Below are 17,322 nucleotides of genomic sequence, written 5' to 3'. Positions count from 1 at the left end.
AAAAAAACAACTCTAAAGTCTGACTCTTGAAGGTAACATATATAACATCTTATGTGGAAGCTAGAAAAGTCTACCTGTGTAATCGTCTTCATATTTCTTGCTTGTACTTGTTATTGCTTACTACATGCTGTATGAATTTACAGTGTCATGGGTAGTTACTGAACAGTACAAAAGGCAAAAAATACCACTACTTTTTTTTTTTGCGATAATATCGACTTCAATATTCTATAGTAACCCTGGATATAAAATTATAAATACCCATTGTATCATCAAAATAATTAATACCTAGTAAAATGTAGATTATCTTCATCAAGAGGTAGGAAATGATATATTCTAATTTCTAATAACAGCAAAATCGTAGCTATACACATAGTGATGAAGAAATAAATATATCGACGAAATGACTGTTTCCCCGCAGCGGCGTTACCCGACCGCCGGGTCCGTGCGTTGCCTCGGCTGTCGGCGAGTTCGTTTCCCATTCGGACAACCATCCAACATCTCAAGTATGATCTCTGATTCTCACCTCTGGGCATTCGCCTGCTCTCCGCTGTCTGTCTGCACCGATCAAAGGTCCGGAGGGCGACATCATGGCCGCCGACCACCACGGGCTCGCCCCCGACCAGCCCAAGCGCAGGCGCCGGAAAGGACTCAGAGGACGCCGCCGCTCCAAGCCTCCGATTTCTGCCCGTCTCGTCCTGGATAGCCACCTGCGGGGCGACGTCGCTGTGCTGTCTGATGACCTGGTGACGGATCTGTTCCCAGGAATCAATCTGACTGGTGAGCATCCACCTGCGTATTCGTGCATGCGACCTCTGCTAACCCGGCGTGCAGAGGCCGGACTGAACAGCAACACCCAGGAAGTCCTCTACGTCGCCATCTCTCCCTACACTCCTCACTACCATGCTGTCGACGATATTCCCTGGACCATCATCCCAGCGCGGATTCAGCCCACGGAGCGGTCGCAGGTCGCGCCCATCTCTCACTCGACCGTCCTATTCCCGGCCTCGGCGAACTACCTGCAATCCTTCTTCTACACCCTGGGAAAGCTGGATCCTACGCGTCATGCGGTTCAGCCGCAGAAACCGATCGAGATCCGAATTCTCGACGTCGCCCCCCTGCATCTCGATACCGTGTATGTGACGGTGGAGCGGCATCTTCTACGGAACCATGACGACGTACAGAATAAATTCGGTGGAGGATTCAGTACCAACGCGCAAGGGGTCAACGGGCTCTGGGCCAAGGGAGGCAAGGCCACCGAAGCAAAAAGGTATACGAAGAAGGCGGCTGCGGAAGATGAGGAGAGATTGACCGCCGCGGTGCGCGAGGCCTTGTCGAAGCAGAGGGTCGTCCACACCGGCGACCTCCTGCCGCTCCCACTTCCATCGCATCCTATCACCCATGTCCCGCCTCCCCCAGCCAAGATATCCTTCTGTGAACCGGTCGCGCAGGGTCTGCTTCTGCCAACCACCAAAATCGTTCTCATCCAGGCTCGTCCACGGGGATCTCGTGCTCACAAGAGTTTGGCTTCCCCGAGTTTGGCTTCACCGGGATCGGGTCTCCTGAAAGGCGTTACCGAAGATGACGCCGACGACACTTCCAATGAGCAGTTTTACTCGGCCGCAGAGGAGCGGCCAATGGACAGTGGCACGGAGGTGGAAAGCACCTCGCCGCCGGACGAATCTGAGACGGAAGGGTCGGTGGAGTCTGCAAACGACTCTTCAGATGATTCTCTCGAAGATATGATCTCTCTCACTGCCCCAGAATTGCCGCAGCAGCCCTCCGGGACAATGTCCGCCATGTCCTCCATGACGCCTCGCCCTGGTGGCCGACGCGTGGATGGCGTTCATACTCCTGGGTCGGTAGTGTCGAATTTTACCTCGGGGACGGCTCGTCCGAACCGCGGATATGGGAAGACTTTCAAAGCAGAGGGCCTTCTCAATCGCGTGCCAACGGAGCTGTTACATCCAAAGCCCAAAGAAGACGACGACACCGACTCCTTTGTCTTCGTCGACATCAACACCCTCGTCAAGATTGGCTGTTTCTCAGGGGACTGGGTGAGAATCGAACCCACAGAAGAGCCGCAGGCGAACATGTTGGCGTCGCTCGGCAGCCTGAACCTGGGTGACGAGGATTCTGGCAACTGGCGTGCCGTCAAAGTCTACGGATTACCTGGGCTTCCGTCTCCGAAACCACGATACGTCGTGGGCCAGCCGGCTGACCGACGGTCGAGCATCTCTCAGCTACCCGCTCAGCGTCTTACGCCCACAGTCTTCGTGCCTCCGCTGCTGCTCAGCAATCTGGATAGCCCCAAATACGTGAAGCTGTCGCCATTGCCCTTCACGGCTGCGCATGGATCAAGATCTGGCCTATCACAGCAGCACAAGTCGACGTCGCCCAAGTCTCCGCCAGTCGCCAAAGAAGTCACTCTTCTCAAGATTGCCACACCATTGTCGATGGACCGGACGCTTCAGCCAGCATTGTTTGCCGGACTACGACGCTACTTCGAGTCGAAGCACAGGCTCCTGAAGAGTGGCGACCTTGTTGGAATCAGCGTCGATGAAGGACTCGGAAGAGCTGTGTTCTCGGCCAGCAAGGCTACAGATGGTGGCAACCAGGAGGACGATTTGACAGCCAAGCTCGGCTTCGTCCCAGAGTCGCCTCAGGACGACGCCGCTGGAGCTCGAAAAGTGGGTGTGGCGTGGTTTCGTGTTGGACAGGTTGTCCCTGCGGTTGCTGGGGACCAGGAAGACGGCGCTGAAGATCAATGGGGTGGTATGGCCGTCATCGATTCCTCGAGCACTCGCATGGTACAGGCAGGAAGCGAGATCAGCCGAGTTCCTGGCACCTTGGGCAATGGCTGGGAGTATTGGCTTGGGGTGAAGACTCTGCCCAAGCCAAGCACTGATATTCCTCCGTCTCACGGTCTCGTCACGGAGTTGCCGAAGATATTCGTGCCTCCACTCCAGAAACGCCTGCGGGAGCTGATGACGGCCGCAACCAGTCCTCGAGCCATCCAGCTGGGGATGCCTCCGGTCGTGATCCTCCTGAGGTCAACTCAGAGGAACATCGGGAAGTCGACGCTCGCAACGCGCGCGTGTGCCGACATCGGGCTTCACACCTTCACCGTGGATGCCTACGACATTCTTACGGAAGGTGGAGCCAATGGAGGCGACGTCAAGACAGAGGCGTACCTGAAAGCAAGGGCTGAGAGGGCCTTTGCTTGCGGTGCGAACTGCACAGCGCTTCTCATCAGACATATTGAAGTCCTGACCGCCGACAGGATGATCACCGCCATGAAGGAGATTGTTGCGGATTCCCGGGTCATCGTCGCAACGACCACCGACGTCGACAAGATACCCGAAGGCATCCGGAGTCTTTTTACGCATGAGTTTGAAATGACCGCGCCCGAGGAGAAGGAGCGAGAAGGCATCCTCCAAAACGCAGTTCTTGATCGGAGCATCCGGCTCTCCCCCGACGTGGACCTGGCAGCCGTGGCAATGAAAACCGCCGCTCTCGTGGCTGGGGATCTTGTCGATGTGGTGGAGAGAGCGTCTGCGGCGAAATCGGCTCGTCTTGAGAAACTAGCCGAAACCGCCAGCGCTCATCACGCAGACTCCACAGTCAGTGTCAGGGACGTGCAGCTGGCAGGCGGGGATGCTGCGCGCTGCGTGACTAAGGCCGACTTCGATCTTGCCGTCGACGCGGCGAGAAAGAACTTTTCCGACGCGATTGGGGCACCGAAGATCCCGAACGTTACCTGGGACGACGTCGGTGGATTAACGAACGTGAAGGACGCCGTTATGGAAACCATCCAGCTGCCTCTCGAACGGCCCGAGCTCTTTGCCAAGGGCATGAAGAAGCGTAGCGGCATCCTGTTCTATGGTCCGCCGGGAACGGGAAAGACTCTCCTCGCGAAAGCCATCGCCACCGAGTTCTCTCTCAACTTCTTCTCCGTCAAGGGTCCGGAACTGCTCAACATGTATATTGGTGAGTCGGAGGCGAACGTCCGTCGCGTGTTCCAGCGCGCTAGAGACGCACGGCCGTGCGTGGTGTTCTTTGACGAATTGGACTCGGTTGCGCCCAAGCGAGGCAACCAAGGCGACAGTGGCGGCGTGATGGACCGCATTGTCAGCCAGTTGCTTGCGGAGTTGGATGGAATGAGCAATGGCGATGAGAACGGCGGCGGTGTCTTCGTCATTGGGGCGACCAACCGGCCGGATCTTCTGGATCCGGCCTTGCTGCGTCCTGGGCGCTTCGACAAAATGCTCTACCTGGGCGTGTCCGATACGCATGAGAAGCAGACTCGGATCCTGGAGGCGCTGACCCGGAAATTCACGCTCCACCCAGACGTCTCCCTTCCACGGATTGCGGAGCGACTGCCCTTCACCTACACGGGTGCCGACCTGTATGCGCTCTGCTCGGACGCCATGCTCAAGGCCATTACCCGGCAGGCAGCGGCGGTGGACGAGAAGATCAAGACACTGCCAGGTGGTCCAGTCAGCACGGCATACTTTTTTGACCACCTCGCGACGCCGGAGGACGTGGCTGTGATGGTGACGGAGCAGGACTTTATCGACGCCCAGAATGAGCTCGTTCCTAGTGTCAGGTAGGTCACTTGCATCTGCGTGTTTGTAGCGTTTCATTACAATTCTAACTGTGGACAGTGCCCAGGAATTGGAGCATTTCGAACGGATACGCCGGACATTCGAATCGGCCACTGCGCAGGAAAAGCAAGGGTCCGCGCCTCGCACGATAGGAGAGGCGCTCGATGGTCTCAGCCCTGGGAGCGAGATCACGGAGAACGGCAGCGCGGTCGTGAACGGCAACTTGCACGAGCACGACAGCAAAGGGAAGGGCAAAACAGGAATGAGCAGCGTGCGAAGCTTGAGCGGCGGAGTGCCGTCCATAGGACGAGGCAAAGGCCGAATTATCTCAGCGATGCACGTAGCAGGAGGCAAGGGGAAGAGCAAGACGGTTGTCCCGAGCGGGGGGGACTCGGACTCGTCGTTCGATGGCTACCAGCCGGGTTCTCGAAACGGGAGCACGCAACGTGGTGGCTACGAGGATTTGGGCGAGGAGGGGGATGATGATGGCGATGGCGTGGAGGATGGAGATGACGACGAGTATGTGGTTCGCACCGACCATCTGAAGTCGAGTGCGACGGACTATGACGATGTGGATTGATATACTATACCTCTGCATGTCTGCATGTTTATGTTGATGGCATTCATATCCATATGCATACTCTTTTTTGTTTGTTGGCCTTTTTTTTTGGTACTCTTTTCTCGGCATGTCATTGTCAAAAGTCGCACGATTTTACTCTATCATGTACTGTACATACATACACAACAAGGCATGACGCACGAAGGGAAGCAGGCAAGCAAGCAGGCAAGCAGGAAGCCTCATTGAGCGATCATCTCATCTAACTCTGTATGATCATATGCACAGTACTGTACATATAATGAACTATTCAATCACCTCAATATGGCATACCTTCCTTCCCTAGTAAACGAAGGAATACATTAATCAGATAAGTAATGTATGTTTATTGTTTATTGCCAATTGGTAGATGTGGAATAATTAAATGCCAATAGTATAGGCTAATAAGGCTTACGTACAGAGAGTACTTTATCTTGGAGTGGCCCCGATTAACCAATAATACCATAGACAGCATCTTTTAAAGTAGTAAAGGCTGTGTCGCCAATAAGACCCACTACAAAAGGTGCGCACTAATTTGAACATTTTGTTAGCAGCCAAGGGGATAATGGTTTCACATTGTCCATTGTATTATTTTATTAGTGATCCTGATGGACGTTTATGAGGTTGATTATATATGGTATTTTTAAGCCAATACAATACTTGTAAATTTGCTAGTTTAAGCTCCTTAACAAATCTACCTATAAAAATAACTTCATGAGCAAGGGGGTCAAAGAAAGCATTAAGTTTATATATACTGGTGAAAATTGCGTTCCGCATGTTTTAAGCCTAGTTTTGTTGAATCGGCAAAATTAGTACTAATTTTCTTCTCAGATTGATTGATTGATTGGTCCAGTCAACCTGATATCAATTCGCCTTTCTTTAGTTTTAGTTTTTCAAGCCATTAGATAAAAAAAATAAAGTTATCTCTTTAGTTTGGTCAACACGCGCGTAAAGCTTTGAAAGATGAAGAAATAAAAATTATTTTTTTTAAAAAAAAACACTTAGGAAATATTTCTAGAAAGGCTATTCAATTTATCACTCATGATGTACAGCACAGTACGCGCTGAGAGAAGCCTGTGCTTTGTATAAATGACCAACCATTACACTGGAAAGGCCACGGTTTTAGAACCAAAAGCTACCGGATTACTCCTACTCCGTACTTCGTAATTCCCGCAGGCGCCGGCAGTCCGCCCCCACAACGGTCGCCCAGCTTATCGACGGAGATGCCGACGCGAAGCTTGTTCTGGCCAGTTTGACTGGTTGCGCCCTCCGACCAAGGCATGGCATCAGCGCGGTCGTCTTACTTTCGGCGCTGGTGTCGAATGGAAATGGCTGCCGAAATTCTGTACTCGGTACTCCGCATCGCGTGTTCAAACTTCATCCAGGTACAGTACAATGTTGTACCGAGGGACGGAGTGCTTGACAAGGAAGATGTCTCGAATAAAAATCGTCTGACATTTTCTTATCTTCGTCTGGTTCCTGACTGACCAGTTCATCGGGCGGGTCCCCCAATCCCCATCCCCCGCGAGGAGAAGAGGGATTTATCGGGGGTGGAGTGGAGTTCCAGAACAGAACACGCCGTAGAAGGTAATTCCAGGAGCTATGGCGTAAGACCCCACGGGCAACCCGCGCGCGCTGTCTGTCAAGTGTGTCAGACGAGTTTATTTATTTCTTCTTATCTCGAGAATAATCCCGCCTCCTTTGTCTTCGTCTTCGACTTCGTTTTTCTCTGCGCTTTTTCTCTTTTCGCAATTGACTGACTGCTGAATTTATTGCGTCTCTCGTCGCGCTCGTTTGCGCAAGTCCCCACCATGAAGAAGAAAATTCAGATCGACGATGATGCCCAGCTGGCGGCCATGGGCCACAAGGCCGAATTGAAGCGCAATTTCTCGACATTGTGAGTCGCAGTGCAGTCATGCTAGGACTCTTCGCCTTCAATTGAAAGAAGCAGCTTCGTGAGAGGGATTCCAAGCTGATGGATATTCTGCATCGCAGGTCAATGTTGGGTCTTGCGTTTGCCATTCTGAACGTACGTACCGAATGAGGTTGTCTATTGCATGGATGCGAACTGACGCGACGCGATCTTGTGTAGTCGTGGACTGCCTTGTCCGCCAGTCTCAATCTGAGTCTCCCGTCCGGTGGAAGTACGAGTGTGGTCTGGGGTAAGCTTGTCTGGTGGACTTGTTGACGCGAATGGCGTTGTTGACGAGGAGCAGGGCTGATCACTGCTGGTATCTGCAACTTGTGCATGGCCGCTTCGCTGGCGGAGTTCCTGTCGGCCTATCCCACGTGAGTCCGTCTTGCACCTCCCCTCGTCCTCGCAGACGAGTCTGACGCATCAACAGTGCGGGTGGACAGTACCATTGGGTTGCTGGTAAGTATTTCCCATTTGTGTATTTCAAAGTCCTGCAGAAGCTAATGTCATCTTCCAGTCAGTAAGTGGACCTGCCTCTAAACCGTCGGACCGACCTAACCATCGCCAGTCTCCTGGGAGAAGTGGGTGCCCATTCTCTCCTGGATTACCGGCTGGATCAATGTCGCTGGATGGGTAAGACGCTATATCGAAATACAAGGAAGCATCGCTGACCGGCTAGGTCGCTCTCGTTGCCACTGGTGGTCTTCTTGGAAGCCAGCTGATCCTCGGGGTCATCTCCCTGATGCACCCGGTATGACCTCCGCCTTGATTGTTGCCGGATCTCTCTAACACAGTCCTAGACCTATGAGGCCCAGCGATGGCACCAGTTCCTGATCTACATCGCCTACAATGTTGTGGCGTTTGTCATCAATGCGTTCATGAACTCTGCCTTGCCATGGGTTACACGAGCTGCATGTATGTTTCCTTAGTAAAGACATTCAGGACGAGTACTGATGTCGCAGTCATCTGGTCGATTACTGGCTTTGCGATCATCTCTATCACGGTGTTGGCGTGCTCGTCACCGCACTTCAATTCTGGCGAGTACGTCGCACCATTGACTTTGGTCGGGGGATATTGACCTCTTTCTGTATGCAGCTTTGTCTTTCGCGAATTTATCAACCAAACCGGCTGTAAGTGTTAGGTTCGAGATCTGTCAAGACCATACTAATTTCTTTACTAGGGCCGGATGGGATTGCGTGGCTGCTTGGAGTATGTCGTTGTAGCCTGGTAGCAAGTCTAAATACTAATGTGGATGTCAGTTGCTCCAAGGCGGACTTGGTGTTACTGGCTTTGTATGTATCAAGCGCATTTATATATACTGCCTGCAGCTAACAACTCTAGGATGCCGTCGCCCACATGATCGAAGGTGAATAGACTCGCTACGCGCAGAGCGACCGATACTGATGACCTTCCAGAAATCCCCAACGCTTCGATCGAGGGCCCCAAAATCATGGTTACCTGTGTGGGCATCGGCACCTTTACTGGCGCCGTTTTCCTGATCGTCCTGCTCTTCGTCCCAGGAGATATTGACGACATCATCAACTCGTCTGCTGGGCCTCTGCTCCAGATTCTGGATAACGCGACCAAAAATCACGCGGGCGCCATTTGCCTTCTCATGTAAGTCTGGCGCGGTCGATTCGAGACGTCTAGCTGACGTGGAACAGCATTCCACTAGTCTGCCTACTCTTCGCCACGACCTCGATCATGACTACTAGCAGCCGCATGATCTATGCCTTTGCCAGGTGAACTTGAACCCTGCTAAGGACAGTTTTGATCTGAGCTGACCTCCTTCAGAGACGGTGGCCTACCCGCCTCTCGGTTCTTTGCCAAGGTGCACAAAAAGCTTGGTCTGCCTCTCAACGCTCTCTGCCTGAGCACCATACTCGTGATTATTTTCGGCTGCATTTTCTTGGGGTCGTCAAGGTGCGTTCAGCAGCAGCTCAGATTTTCTGGTAGCTTGTTGGACTGACTGTATTCAAGCGCATTTAACGCCATTATCTCCTCGTCCGTGGTCGCGCTTGACCTGTCATACGGAATGCCAATCGTGGTCAACTGCCTACGAGGACGGAAGATGCTTCCGGAGCGGCCGTGGAGCCTGCCGTCTGGGCTTGCCTGGACGGCAAATATCGTAAGCATCTCCGCAGTGTAGTGGCCGGTTGTGCACTAACGGCTTGACAGATCTCCTTGGTGTATATTATCCTCACGACCGTGCTCTTCCTCTTCCCTCCCGAACTACCCGTTACGGGGAGCAACATGAGTAAGTAGCCTAATTACGCCAATTACGACAGAGATGCTAAATTACTGGCAGACTACTGCGTGGCTGCATTCGGGATCGTGCTGGTGATATCCGTCTTCCAGTGGATTGTCGACGGGCGCAAGAACTTTACGGGCCCCAGGGTCAACCTGGACGGGCTTGCGCAGGGCGTGCCTGTGGGAGAAGCACCGCTGGAGTTTTCATCGGAGGAGAAAGTGGCGAAATGAGAGGACATTGGCTCAGACAGTCATATGGCAACCTTGCAGTATATACAGCCTAATAAAACACTAGTCGAGTATTGCATGATTTCGCAGAAGATGGCGTGTTTGTCACGTTTGCAGGCATATGTCATAGCTTGCCGCATCTCCGCACCCCAACATAACTTAATCTCTCAGCTCATCACTTGTTGCAAACTGCAATACTTCCAGCAAGACTGCGCTGGCAGTGTATATATTTCACTGGGCTGTCCAGTCTGGCTGCTAAGATATGGCTGATTCATCGTGACATGTGTCGTGCATCGAACTTCATCTGCCTGGGCAGTTCTTTTAGCATCATACCCATCCATCACCTAGCTTTAAGTTTGGCTTCCCCACCTTTTATTCTATCATCTGATTTTATTTAATTTAAATAAAATTTAAAAAGTACCGCCCAACGCATCCAGTACATACATATTAATTGCAGAATGTTCTCCGTCGCTTCCTACCTCTCCCGATTCTTCTCCTCCCGGTCCGACCACGCCATCCGCATCCCGTCCGTCAAGATCCACGAGATCGAGACCGCCGTCGAGAAGTCGGCGCGCGCTCTCAAACACCTCCTCAAGCTGAACCATGTCAACTTCGCCGTCTTGTACAATGAGAGGCGGTTTCATAACCATATGCCGCATGTATGTTTCTGCTGAGCTGAGCTTTCTAGAGAAATTGCTGTTTCTTACGATACATACAGCTCCTGAGCTCTGCGTATCTGCTTGGTGCTGATGCCAACCATCTGAATCGCCTTTATGATGTCGATTCCAAGTTCCTCGAGCCATGGACGGATGCGCCCAGTGAAATCAGCACTTTTGACTGGAGGGATTATCTGGGGAAGAGAGAGTAGGCCTCTCATCAACCACCCTGTCTTGTTCTAAAGGTCTTCTGACGACAGCAGATATCAGCGTGCGTTCGTGGATTTCTTCGAGGACGAGGTGGTGCGGCAAGGCTATGACTGGAAGACGGTGCTGAACAAGTTCCTGTTCGAGGGAAAGGAGCCCCTGATCAACTCTGTTCTTGCCGATCGTATGATCTCCCTTGCTCAAACTGTCGTCCGGTCAATTGCTGACGATGCCCAGTGGGCCATCCCCTGATCCATATCGGCTATGCTTTGGAAATGTCCAGCCGCGAGGTGGGCATGGAAGGACTGGCCCTGGCGGCTACCTGCTACAGCGACCTGCACAAATACCTGGACGACCCGTCATACTTCCAGGCGGAACCGTCGTACCGGAGCCTGTCGCCCTTCGAGATCTTGGATCGCGTCCGCACCGACAACCGGTTCAACGGGCTGTTCGCCACGCCAGGCAGCCACAACCTCGAGACCATCTTCCGGGAGCGCGAAGCCGCGCTCCTCAACCACTGGAACGCGTGGAAGATCGAAGACCCCGTCAAGCAGTTCCGCGACAGCCAGGAGGCGGCGGCCGCGCTGCTCGTGGGCACCGACACGGAGCAGTACGACTTCTTCCTCGTGCACGTGCTGACCACCAGCCACGCAGTGCGGATCCTCCTGCCGCTGATCCCGGAGGCCTTCCACATCGCGCTGGTGCGGCAATGGTGGCTGGTCACGCTGGCCATCTACATCGCGCAGCTGCGCCCAGAGATCAAACTCGACCGGATCCTGGGGTACAACCCGGGCGCCGGGCGAGACTGGAACTGGGCGACCCGCCAAGCGATCGAGGGCAAACACTCGACCGATCCGCATTATGTCAAGGCCATTCGCGCGCTGAAGGAGGCGGCGCACACGTGGGGGGATCCGGACCGGTTCTATGAAAAGGCGGCTGTTCGATTCGCGGCTGAGTTTGCTGGTTGGGGTGGGTTTGTGGGGAGTTCTTTCCAGGCGGATTGAATGAATTTTCTCCTCCGTCGGATGGTCTAAGTTTCTGGATTTTTTTTTTGGATTCGATACCTGAATTGTGCCCTCAGTGGGACATGGATGAAATGCGCTTGCGCTTGCGCATGATGGGAAATTGTTTCTTGTCTGTACAGTACTGTACTCTACGTATGTATATAATGTTGCTGTGGGAAAATTGTATCTTCGATTTTCTTCTGTCGTATAAGTATGCCTGAAATACATATTATTCTTATGCTAGCTCTTTCTATTGATACATAAGAATTTGCCATAAATGCTGTATGATAGACAATTTTACATGTCTGTAGATTACTGCGGCACCGGCCACTCCTTCTCCTCACCCTGGCCATTCACCCAAGGCAAAGACGCGTCCCACAGCCTTCTGAACGCGCCATCGCCCAGACCCATCATCTTCTCCCACGTCCCCTTGTCGACCCGCTCCCACCAGGCCAGCCAGGCCGCGATCTCGAGATCCGCATACCCTGGCCTCGCGCCCTCCAGGAACGGGCCCTCCTTGCCCTTCTTCCCCGTCAGCATCCCTGCCAGCACGCTCAGTTCCTTCTGCATGTCGTCCCAGAGGGCCTGCACGCCTTCGTCGGTCTGCGGCCGCAGCTCCGCCAGCGGCTTGCCAAAGATCTTCTCGCGCGTCTCGTGGAAGTATTTGCTGCCCCTGTCATCGAGGATATCGGCAATATTGGCCAGAACGAGCGGGAAGCCCTTGACGGCCGCGTTGCCGAGGATCTTCGCCACCGCCAGGGCCAGGGCATAGCTCGCGTCACCGGAGGGGAAGAGCGGCGGGTACTGCGGCGCGGGGAACGCCTCATCCAGATGCAGCGCGATGGGCAACGAGTCGTTCATGGCGCCATGCGGGTTGTTCTTGACAGAGGGCTTGTGCACGATCGCCGGCAGCGTGTAGGGCATTTTCTCCGCATCGGGCAGCGGCGGCACCGCGAGGCTCTTCAGCAGCGGCGCGATGTCCGGGTAGGAGATGAACGACTGCGTGTACGGGATGCCCTTGTAGTTGAGCACCAGGCGGGTTTTGAGGGTGTTTGGTGACCATGATTTTGATGGGCCTGGCAGGATCATATTCAGTCAGGATCATTCTTCAGTCAGTGCGGGGAAAGTATCTCCGAGCGGAGGCGTGATGTCACCGTACCTGGCAGTTTGGAAGTAATATCGAAGAAATGCACCGGCTCACTGGTCACCATTGTGTCTGTCTATCGCGCCAATAATGGGATTCTTAATTTCTGGAAATGTGCTTGCGATTGCAATGACAAGACTTGAGTCAACACTGACATGATATAAATACACCTGGAGGTGGGGAAGCCCGTGGGGAAGCTTACAAATCAACCCCTCATCTTGGCTTTCTTCATACTGCTCTTAGGGAATATTCATCTTGCTGTCGAGTTACGTACGCACGTGGCATAGGTTTTGCATTGGATTGATTTAGCAGAATGGAGATATCGCCGCAGAGGGTCAGCCTCCTGTGCACAGTGTGAACATTGTTCTCTTCTCAAGGCAAGACGATCGAATCGGACTAACGGAAATGCCTCAGACTGGAAGGTTGATTCAAAGGTAGAGCCACCATCATGGAGTTCAGGTCGATCACCGTCTAAGAGCAGGATGTAGCTAGCCTGAATTGTTTACCAAGACATATCTTCATTTGCTCCTTGTTCATCACCATGGACAGTACGTCCTGCAGATGCTTCCTTCCAATCCGCCCGCTCATTTGAGATGCACCGCACTTGACCTCTCTCACGAACAATAGGAAAAGCATCGAATCCAATGTGGTTCCCATGAAGTAAGAGAGGAGGCTTTGGCAACGCTTGGACTGAAAGTTGGAGCTTTGGAAGCTGTTCTGTCTGAATGCAACAGAGTTGAGGATGCAGAATCGGTATACAGTTGGTCCAGCATTTTTTTTAACAGTGACAGAGCTCAGTGTCTCCGAATAGAAACCAAGATCTCTGCGAATGAGATGGGATGAGCAACGGCGAGATAAATGACTATTGCTTCGTTTTTCTTGATCACTATCTGAATCAACTATCTGTGAAGGTGGAATTTTTGGGACTGGTAGCTTCGTCGTGACAAGCTTCTTGCATGAGTCCCTGCTGGCACATTTTCATTGTCTTCCATATGGGGCATTCAATGCGCGCTCAAAATGGTCAGCTGGGGTCTCGTCGTCGCTGGCCTTTCTCTCTTTGGATGGACCTAATAGCTCATGCTGCTCTCCTGCTCGATCTCTTTCCGGATGGTAACAAGATAGAATAACACCTTTCTTGGATCCCTTGTGCTCCTTTGGAGTGGTTTCTGACTGCCAACATTCTGGCATTGCTTGCCATTATTGGATTGTGAGCCATGATGAGCCTGAAAGGCGAACGGTACAAAAAGGGAATCTCACAGATAATGGGCCCATCTGCTTGTGCTGCTTGACGATGTGGTCTTTTTCTAGCTTTTCCTAGTCTTCATGCGTCTTGATGACAGTCACGCCGTTTTCTGGGTTGGACAGGTTGGTAGCTTGGAAGATCAATAGATTCCTTGGTTAACTTCTAAACTCAAGAAATGCCTTACTGGACTGATTTACTTTAAGTGTCCAGGAGCCACCCATACAAGGCATGTCTCCAGCCTGAGGTATGCTACCGCTGTATAGGTACTGTACATGTAGGTAGGCTGACTTTGTTTTTCTTCCTGCATATTCTAGTCAGAGAACGAGCGTTATCTTTCGTTTCCTTCTGTTCCCATCATTTTCGATTATTCTTGTAGTCTCATCCCCGTAAATCTCCTCAAACAATCAGATTGATTGGTCAATACCATCTTTCAAGCAAGTCCAGTGTAACATCACAGCTCAAGGCCAGAGGCATCATCAGTCGAAATTAAGCAGCGCGGGGTAAACGCTGTGTACCGTGGACGTCAAATTAGCGTCTTGGCGCCTATGCTGATATAGACCATCGTTTTGTTTGGGGATAGCAATTAAATTAATCTAATTAAGATTAGGGGATATATATAGTAAGGACTATCGTAATAAAAAATAAACCCCACAAGAGAGCAGAATGGCTGATAACGATCCCCTATATGAAAAACATTGATTGCTTTTTTTTTCAATAAAAGGATATTACTCAGTATCTTAGGATTGAATTTATGCGTTTCTTCTTCCATGACAAACACGAGCAGATCGAGTTATAGAAGGCTTGCTTAGAACTCACTCTTCATTTAATACGAACACGCGACCAAACCAAAGCACACCGCCTGTGCGTCTGACACACTTTTCTCTGCATAGTCCAGAAAGAAAAATTGAAGTCCAATCAATCTTCGACTTTGCTCAAACAAATTCCAATACACACGTTCCTTACGCACTACATACAACCAACTCTGGAAATAAAGATGGCCGCTTCTGCCGCTGTGGACGCGTCTATACCGTCCTTCTCCGCCCCCGTTCTCGCCCATCTCAAGCGCATCTACGAGTCTCTGTCGGGCACAACTCCCAAACCAGACTTTCTCAAGGATGTTCAGAACCAGGTTACTATTGCTGACTCAGATCCCCTCGCGTCCCTCACGGCCTTTCTCACTTATATGGAGAGCCCTGCAGCGAGGGCGAACCAGCCAGCTGAGCTACAGGACCTGTCTGCGCCAATCTCGAATTACTTCATCTCTTCCAGTCACAACACCTACCTGACTGGCAATCAGCTGTACAGTGAGGCTAGTGCAGATGCGTATACAAATGTCGGTGTTCCTCCTCCTTATTCCTGCTAAGCACGTGATCATGTTGGCGCGAGGTGGTGCTTTATCGATTTGAGAGACTGTTGACGATGCTTTTCTCGCGTAAAAAAAATGAGGATTAAATCTCTCAATCCAGTTACTAGGCTAACGACTTGCAGGTTCTCCTTCGTGGCTGCAGATGTCTGGAAATCGACGTCTGGGATGGCGTCGCAGCAGACAACTCAAGCACGCACAGCAACAGTGGCACTAGCAGCAGTAGCAGCAGTAGCAGCAGCAGCAGTGAAGATGAGGGCGAGATCGCAGATAGCGACGAACGCAATCAGAAGGAACGGACCGAAGTCAGCGACGACCACTCGCGCATCACGTCTCTCTCACGGGGTTTCAGTAAACTGATGAGACGTTCGCCATCGAGTCGATCTCGAAAGGCATCGAAAGAAGCGGAGGGATCTGTCGCAGCTGCCACCGCTACTGAAGCAGTCCTTCACCGTCCTGAGCCTCGAGTTTTGCACGGGCACACCCTCACCAAAGAAGTCCCTTTCCGGGACGTCTGCCATGCCATCCGGGACAGCGCATTTGTCGCCAGTGATTTACCGGTAATTGTCAGTCTGGAAGTGCACGCCAGTCTCGAGCAGCAGCAGATCATGGTAGAAATTATGCGCGAAGTGTGGAAGGGCTTGCTGGTTGATATCACCCCGGACCTCGACCCAGCCAACTGCGCGCTCCCCCGCCTCGAGGACGTGAGACGAAAGATCCTGATCAAAGTGAAGTGGGCGCCTCCGTCGAACGGTGCCGAAGGTAATAATAGTGAGAATAATACACATGAAACCCCGGAACAGGGAAAGAGTCTGGAAAACGGCCCAGATGCCAAAGACGACGCACTGGTCAAAACAGCATCGCAGACGAAGAAGGAAAAGGCAGGTAAGATCCTGCAGGCTCTCGGCGAGCTTGCTGTATACACGAGGGCATATCATTTCAGCCATTTTACTCAGCCAGGTATGTAATGGCCCTACTCCTCCCCATCCACTCACCCACCACGGGATTACTTATTGTTCGGACGCAGAGGCAACGATACCTACTCATGTCTTTTCCCTGTCGGAGGCCGCTGCGAGGGAAGCCCATGAGACTCAGCGCGAAGCGTTGTTGAATCACAATCGCCGGTATCTGATGCGCGTGTATCCATCCGGGTTGCGCGTCACCTCGTCGAATCTCGACCCGTCATTTTTCTGGCAACAGGGAGCCCAGATGGTAGCACTGAACTGGCAGAGCTGCGACAAGGGCATGATGCTGAACGATGCCATGTTCGCCGACGGACCGGGTTGGGTGCTGAAGCCGGAGGGATATCGGGGCAGCGCCGACTGCTCTGCCGACGATGCGTCAAAACCGGTCGTCCAGACCGTCGATCTCTCCATCGAGATATTCGCTGGCCAGCAGCTGCCGCTTCCGCTTGGAGAGTCCGGGACGGAAAAGGAGAAGAAGGCCTTCCATCCGTACGTCAAGTGCCAGCTGCATCTCGCCAAGGTGGAGGAATCGACAACAGACCGAAATACGAATGCGGATGCGGTGAGCAAGAATGCGAAGATGAAGCTGCGGACCAAGACGTGCAGCGGTATCGATCCTGATTTTGGGGGTGAGAAGCTGAGCTTTTCGCCTGCGACGAATATTGTGCAAGAATTATCATTCGTGAGGTTGGTGACTGGATCTGTTTTTTTTTCCTGGTTTCTTTTTTTTTTAACCTACCATTTCTCTTCTCTTCCCGAGTCATCTGCCGTGAATGATTTCCGTCCCGCTTGGCGGGTGGTGAGTTGGCGGCTAGAAGCTTTACGCTATCGGCCACCGTTCCATTTCTCGACGGACGGAGTCGAAGAAATAGCGCCAGGCAATCCACCGGTCTGGAGCAGGCCCGGAACGGACCTTCTATCTTGGTATTCTATCTCCGTCCGATAGGATGTCTGTACCAGATCGTCGGGCTGGAAATAGACCGGTTGCATGCACGGCATTACTGCATATACACACCTCTTCAAAGTTAAAACCCGTCATTTCCTTCTCCTGTTTGTGGACTGCTAGACTGACGATACGGATGGTGAAGATTCAAGATCCAAGACGACGAGTTTGGTCGCGACAAGCTAGCGGCGTGGGCCTGCATCAG

General features: G+C 52.3%; 5 protein-coding genes across 5 annotated transcripts; 4 read left to right on the top strand and 1 right to left on the bottom strand.

The window, feature by feature from the left end:
* Positions 1 to 587: 587 nt before the first annotated feature.
* On the top strand, positions 588 to 5,184 carry T310_0406 (Peroxisome biosynthesis protein (PAS8/Peroxin-6); the record flags this gene model as incomplete). Its single annotated transcript, XM_013476684.1, has 3 exons — positions 588 to 777; positions 832 to 4,606; positions 4,665 to 5,184. 3 exons carry the CDS (start codon positions 588 to 590, stop codon positions 5,182 to 5,184), a joined length of 4,485 nt encoding a protein of 1,494 aa, XP_013332138.1.
* A 1,826-nt stretch (positions 5,185 to 7,010) lies between these two features.
* T310_0405 (GABA permease GabA) lies at positions 7,011 to 9,595 on the top strand (the record flags this gene model as incomplete). Its single annotated transcript, XM_013476683.1, has 18 exons — positions 7,011 to 7,096; positions 7,195 to 7,228; positions 7,292 to 7,361; positions 7,416 to 7,488; positions 7,545 to 7,573; positions 7,683 to 7,747; positions 7,794 to 7,865; positions 7,915 to 8,029; positions 8,077 to 8,155; positions 8,210 to 8,244; positions 8,295 to 8,323; positions 8,374 to 8,406; positions 8,456 to 8,480; positions 8,530 to 8,731; positions 8,909 to 9,037; positions 9,095 to 9,242; positions 9,293 to 9,371; positions 9,423 to 9,595. 18 exons carry the CDS (start codon positions 7,011 to 7,013, stop codon positions 9,593 to 9,595), a joined length of 1,476 nt encoding a protein of 491 aa, XP_013332137.1.
* Positions 9,596 to 10,050: 455 nt separating this feature from the next.
* Positions 10,051 to 11,459, top strand: T310_0404 (MGS207 protein; the record flags this gene model as incomplete). The annotated part of the gene is made up of 4 exons (XM_013476682.1): positions 10,051 to 10,251; positions 10,311 to 10,456; positions 10,512 to 10,639; positions 10,693 to 11,459. 4 exons carry the CDS (start codon positions 10,051 to 10,053, stop codon positions 11,457 to 11,459), a joined length of 1,242 nt encoding a protein of 413 aa, XP_013332136.1.
* Positions 11,460 to 11,771: 312 nt separating this feature from the next.
* On the bottom strand, positions 11,772 to 12,670 carry T310_0403 (Glutathione S-transferase; the record flags this gene model as incomplete). Its single annotated transcript, XM_013476681.1, has 2 exons — positions 11,772 to 12,535; positions 12,619 to 12,670. The coding sequence occupies 2 exons, from the start codon at positions 12,668 to 12,670 to the stop codon at positions 11,772 to 11,774; spliced, it is 816 nt and encodes a 271-aa protein (XP_013332135.1).
* Positions 12,671 to 14,840: 2,170 nt separating this feature from the next.
* On the top strand, positions 14,841 to 17,120 carry T310_0402 (Phosphoinositide-specific phospholipase C; the record flags this gene model as incomplete). The annotated part of the gene is made up of 3 exons (XM_013476680.1): positions 14,841 to 15,179; positions 15,335 to 16,169; positions 16,237 to 17,120. 3 exons carry the CDS (start codon positions 14,841 to 14,843, stop codon positions 17,118 to 17,120), a joined length of 2,058 nt encoding a protein of 685 aa, XP_013332134.1.
* Positions 17,121 to 17,322: the final 202 nt, after the last annotated feature.

Source organism: Rasamsonia emersonii (assembly GCF_000968595.1).
Source record: "Rasamsonia emersonii CBS 393.64 chromosome Unknown ctg1118621759677, whole genome shotgun sequence".
Classification (NCBI taxonomy): Eukaryota; Fungi; Ascomycota; class Eurotiomycetes; order Eurotiales; family Trichocomaceae; genus Rasamsonia; species Rasamsonia emersonii.
This window is presented reverse-complemented; position numbering and strand designations above follow the sequence as displayed.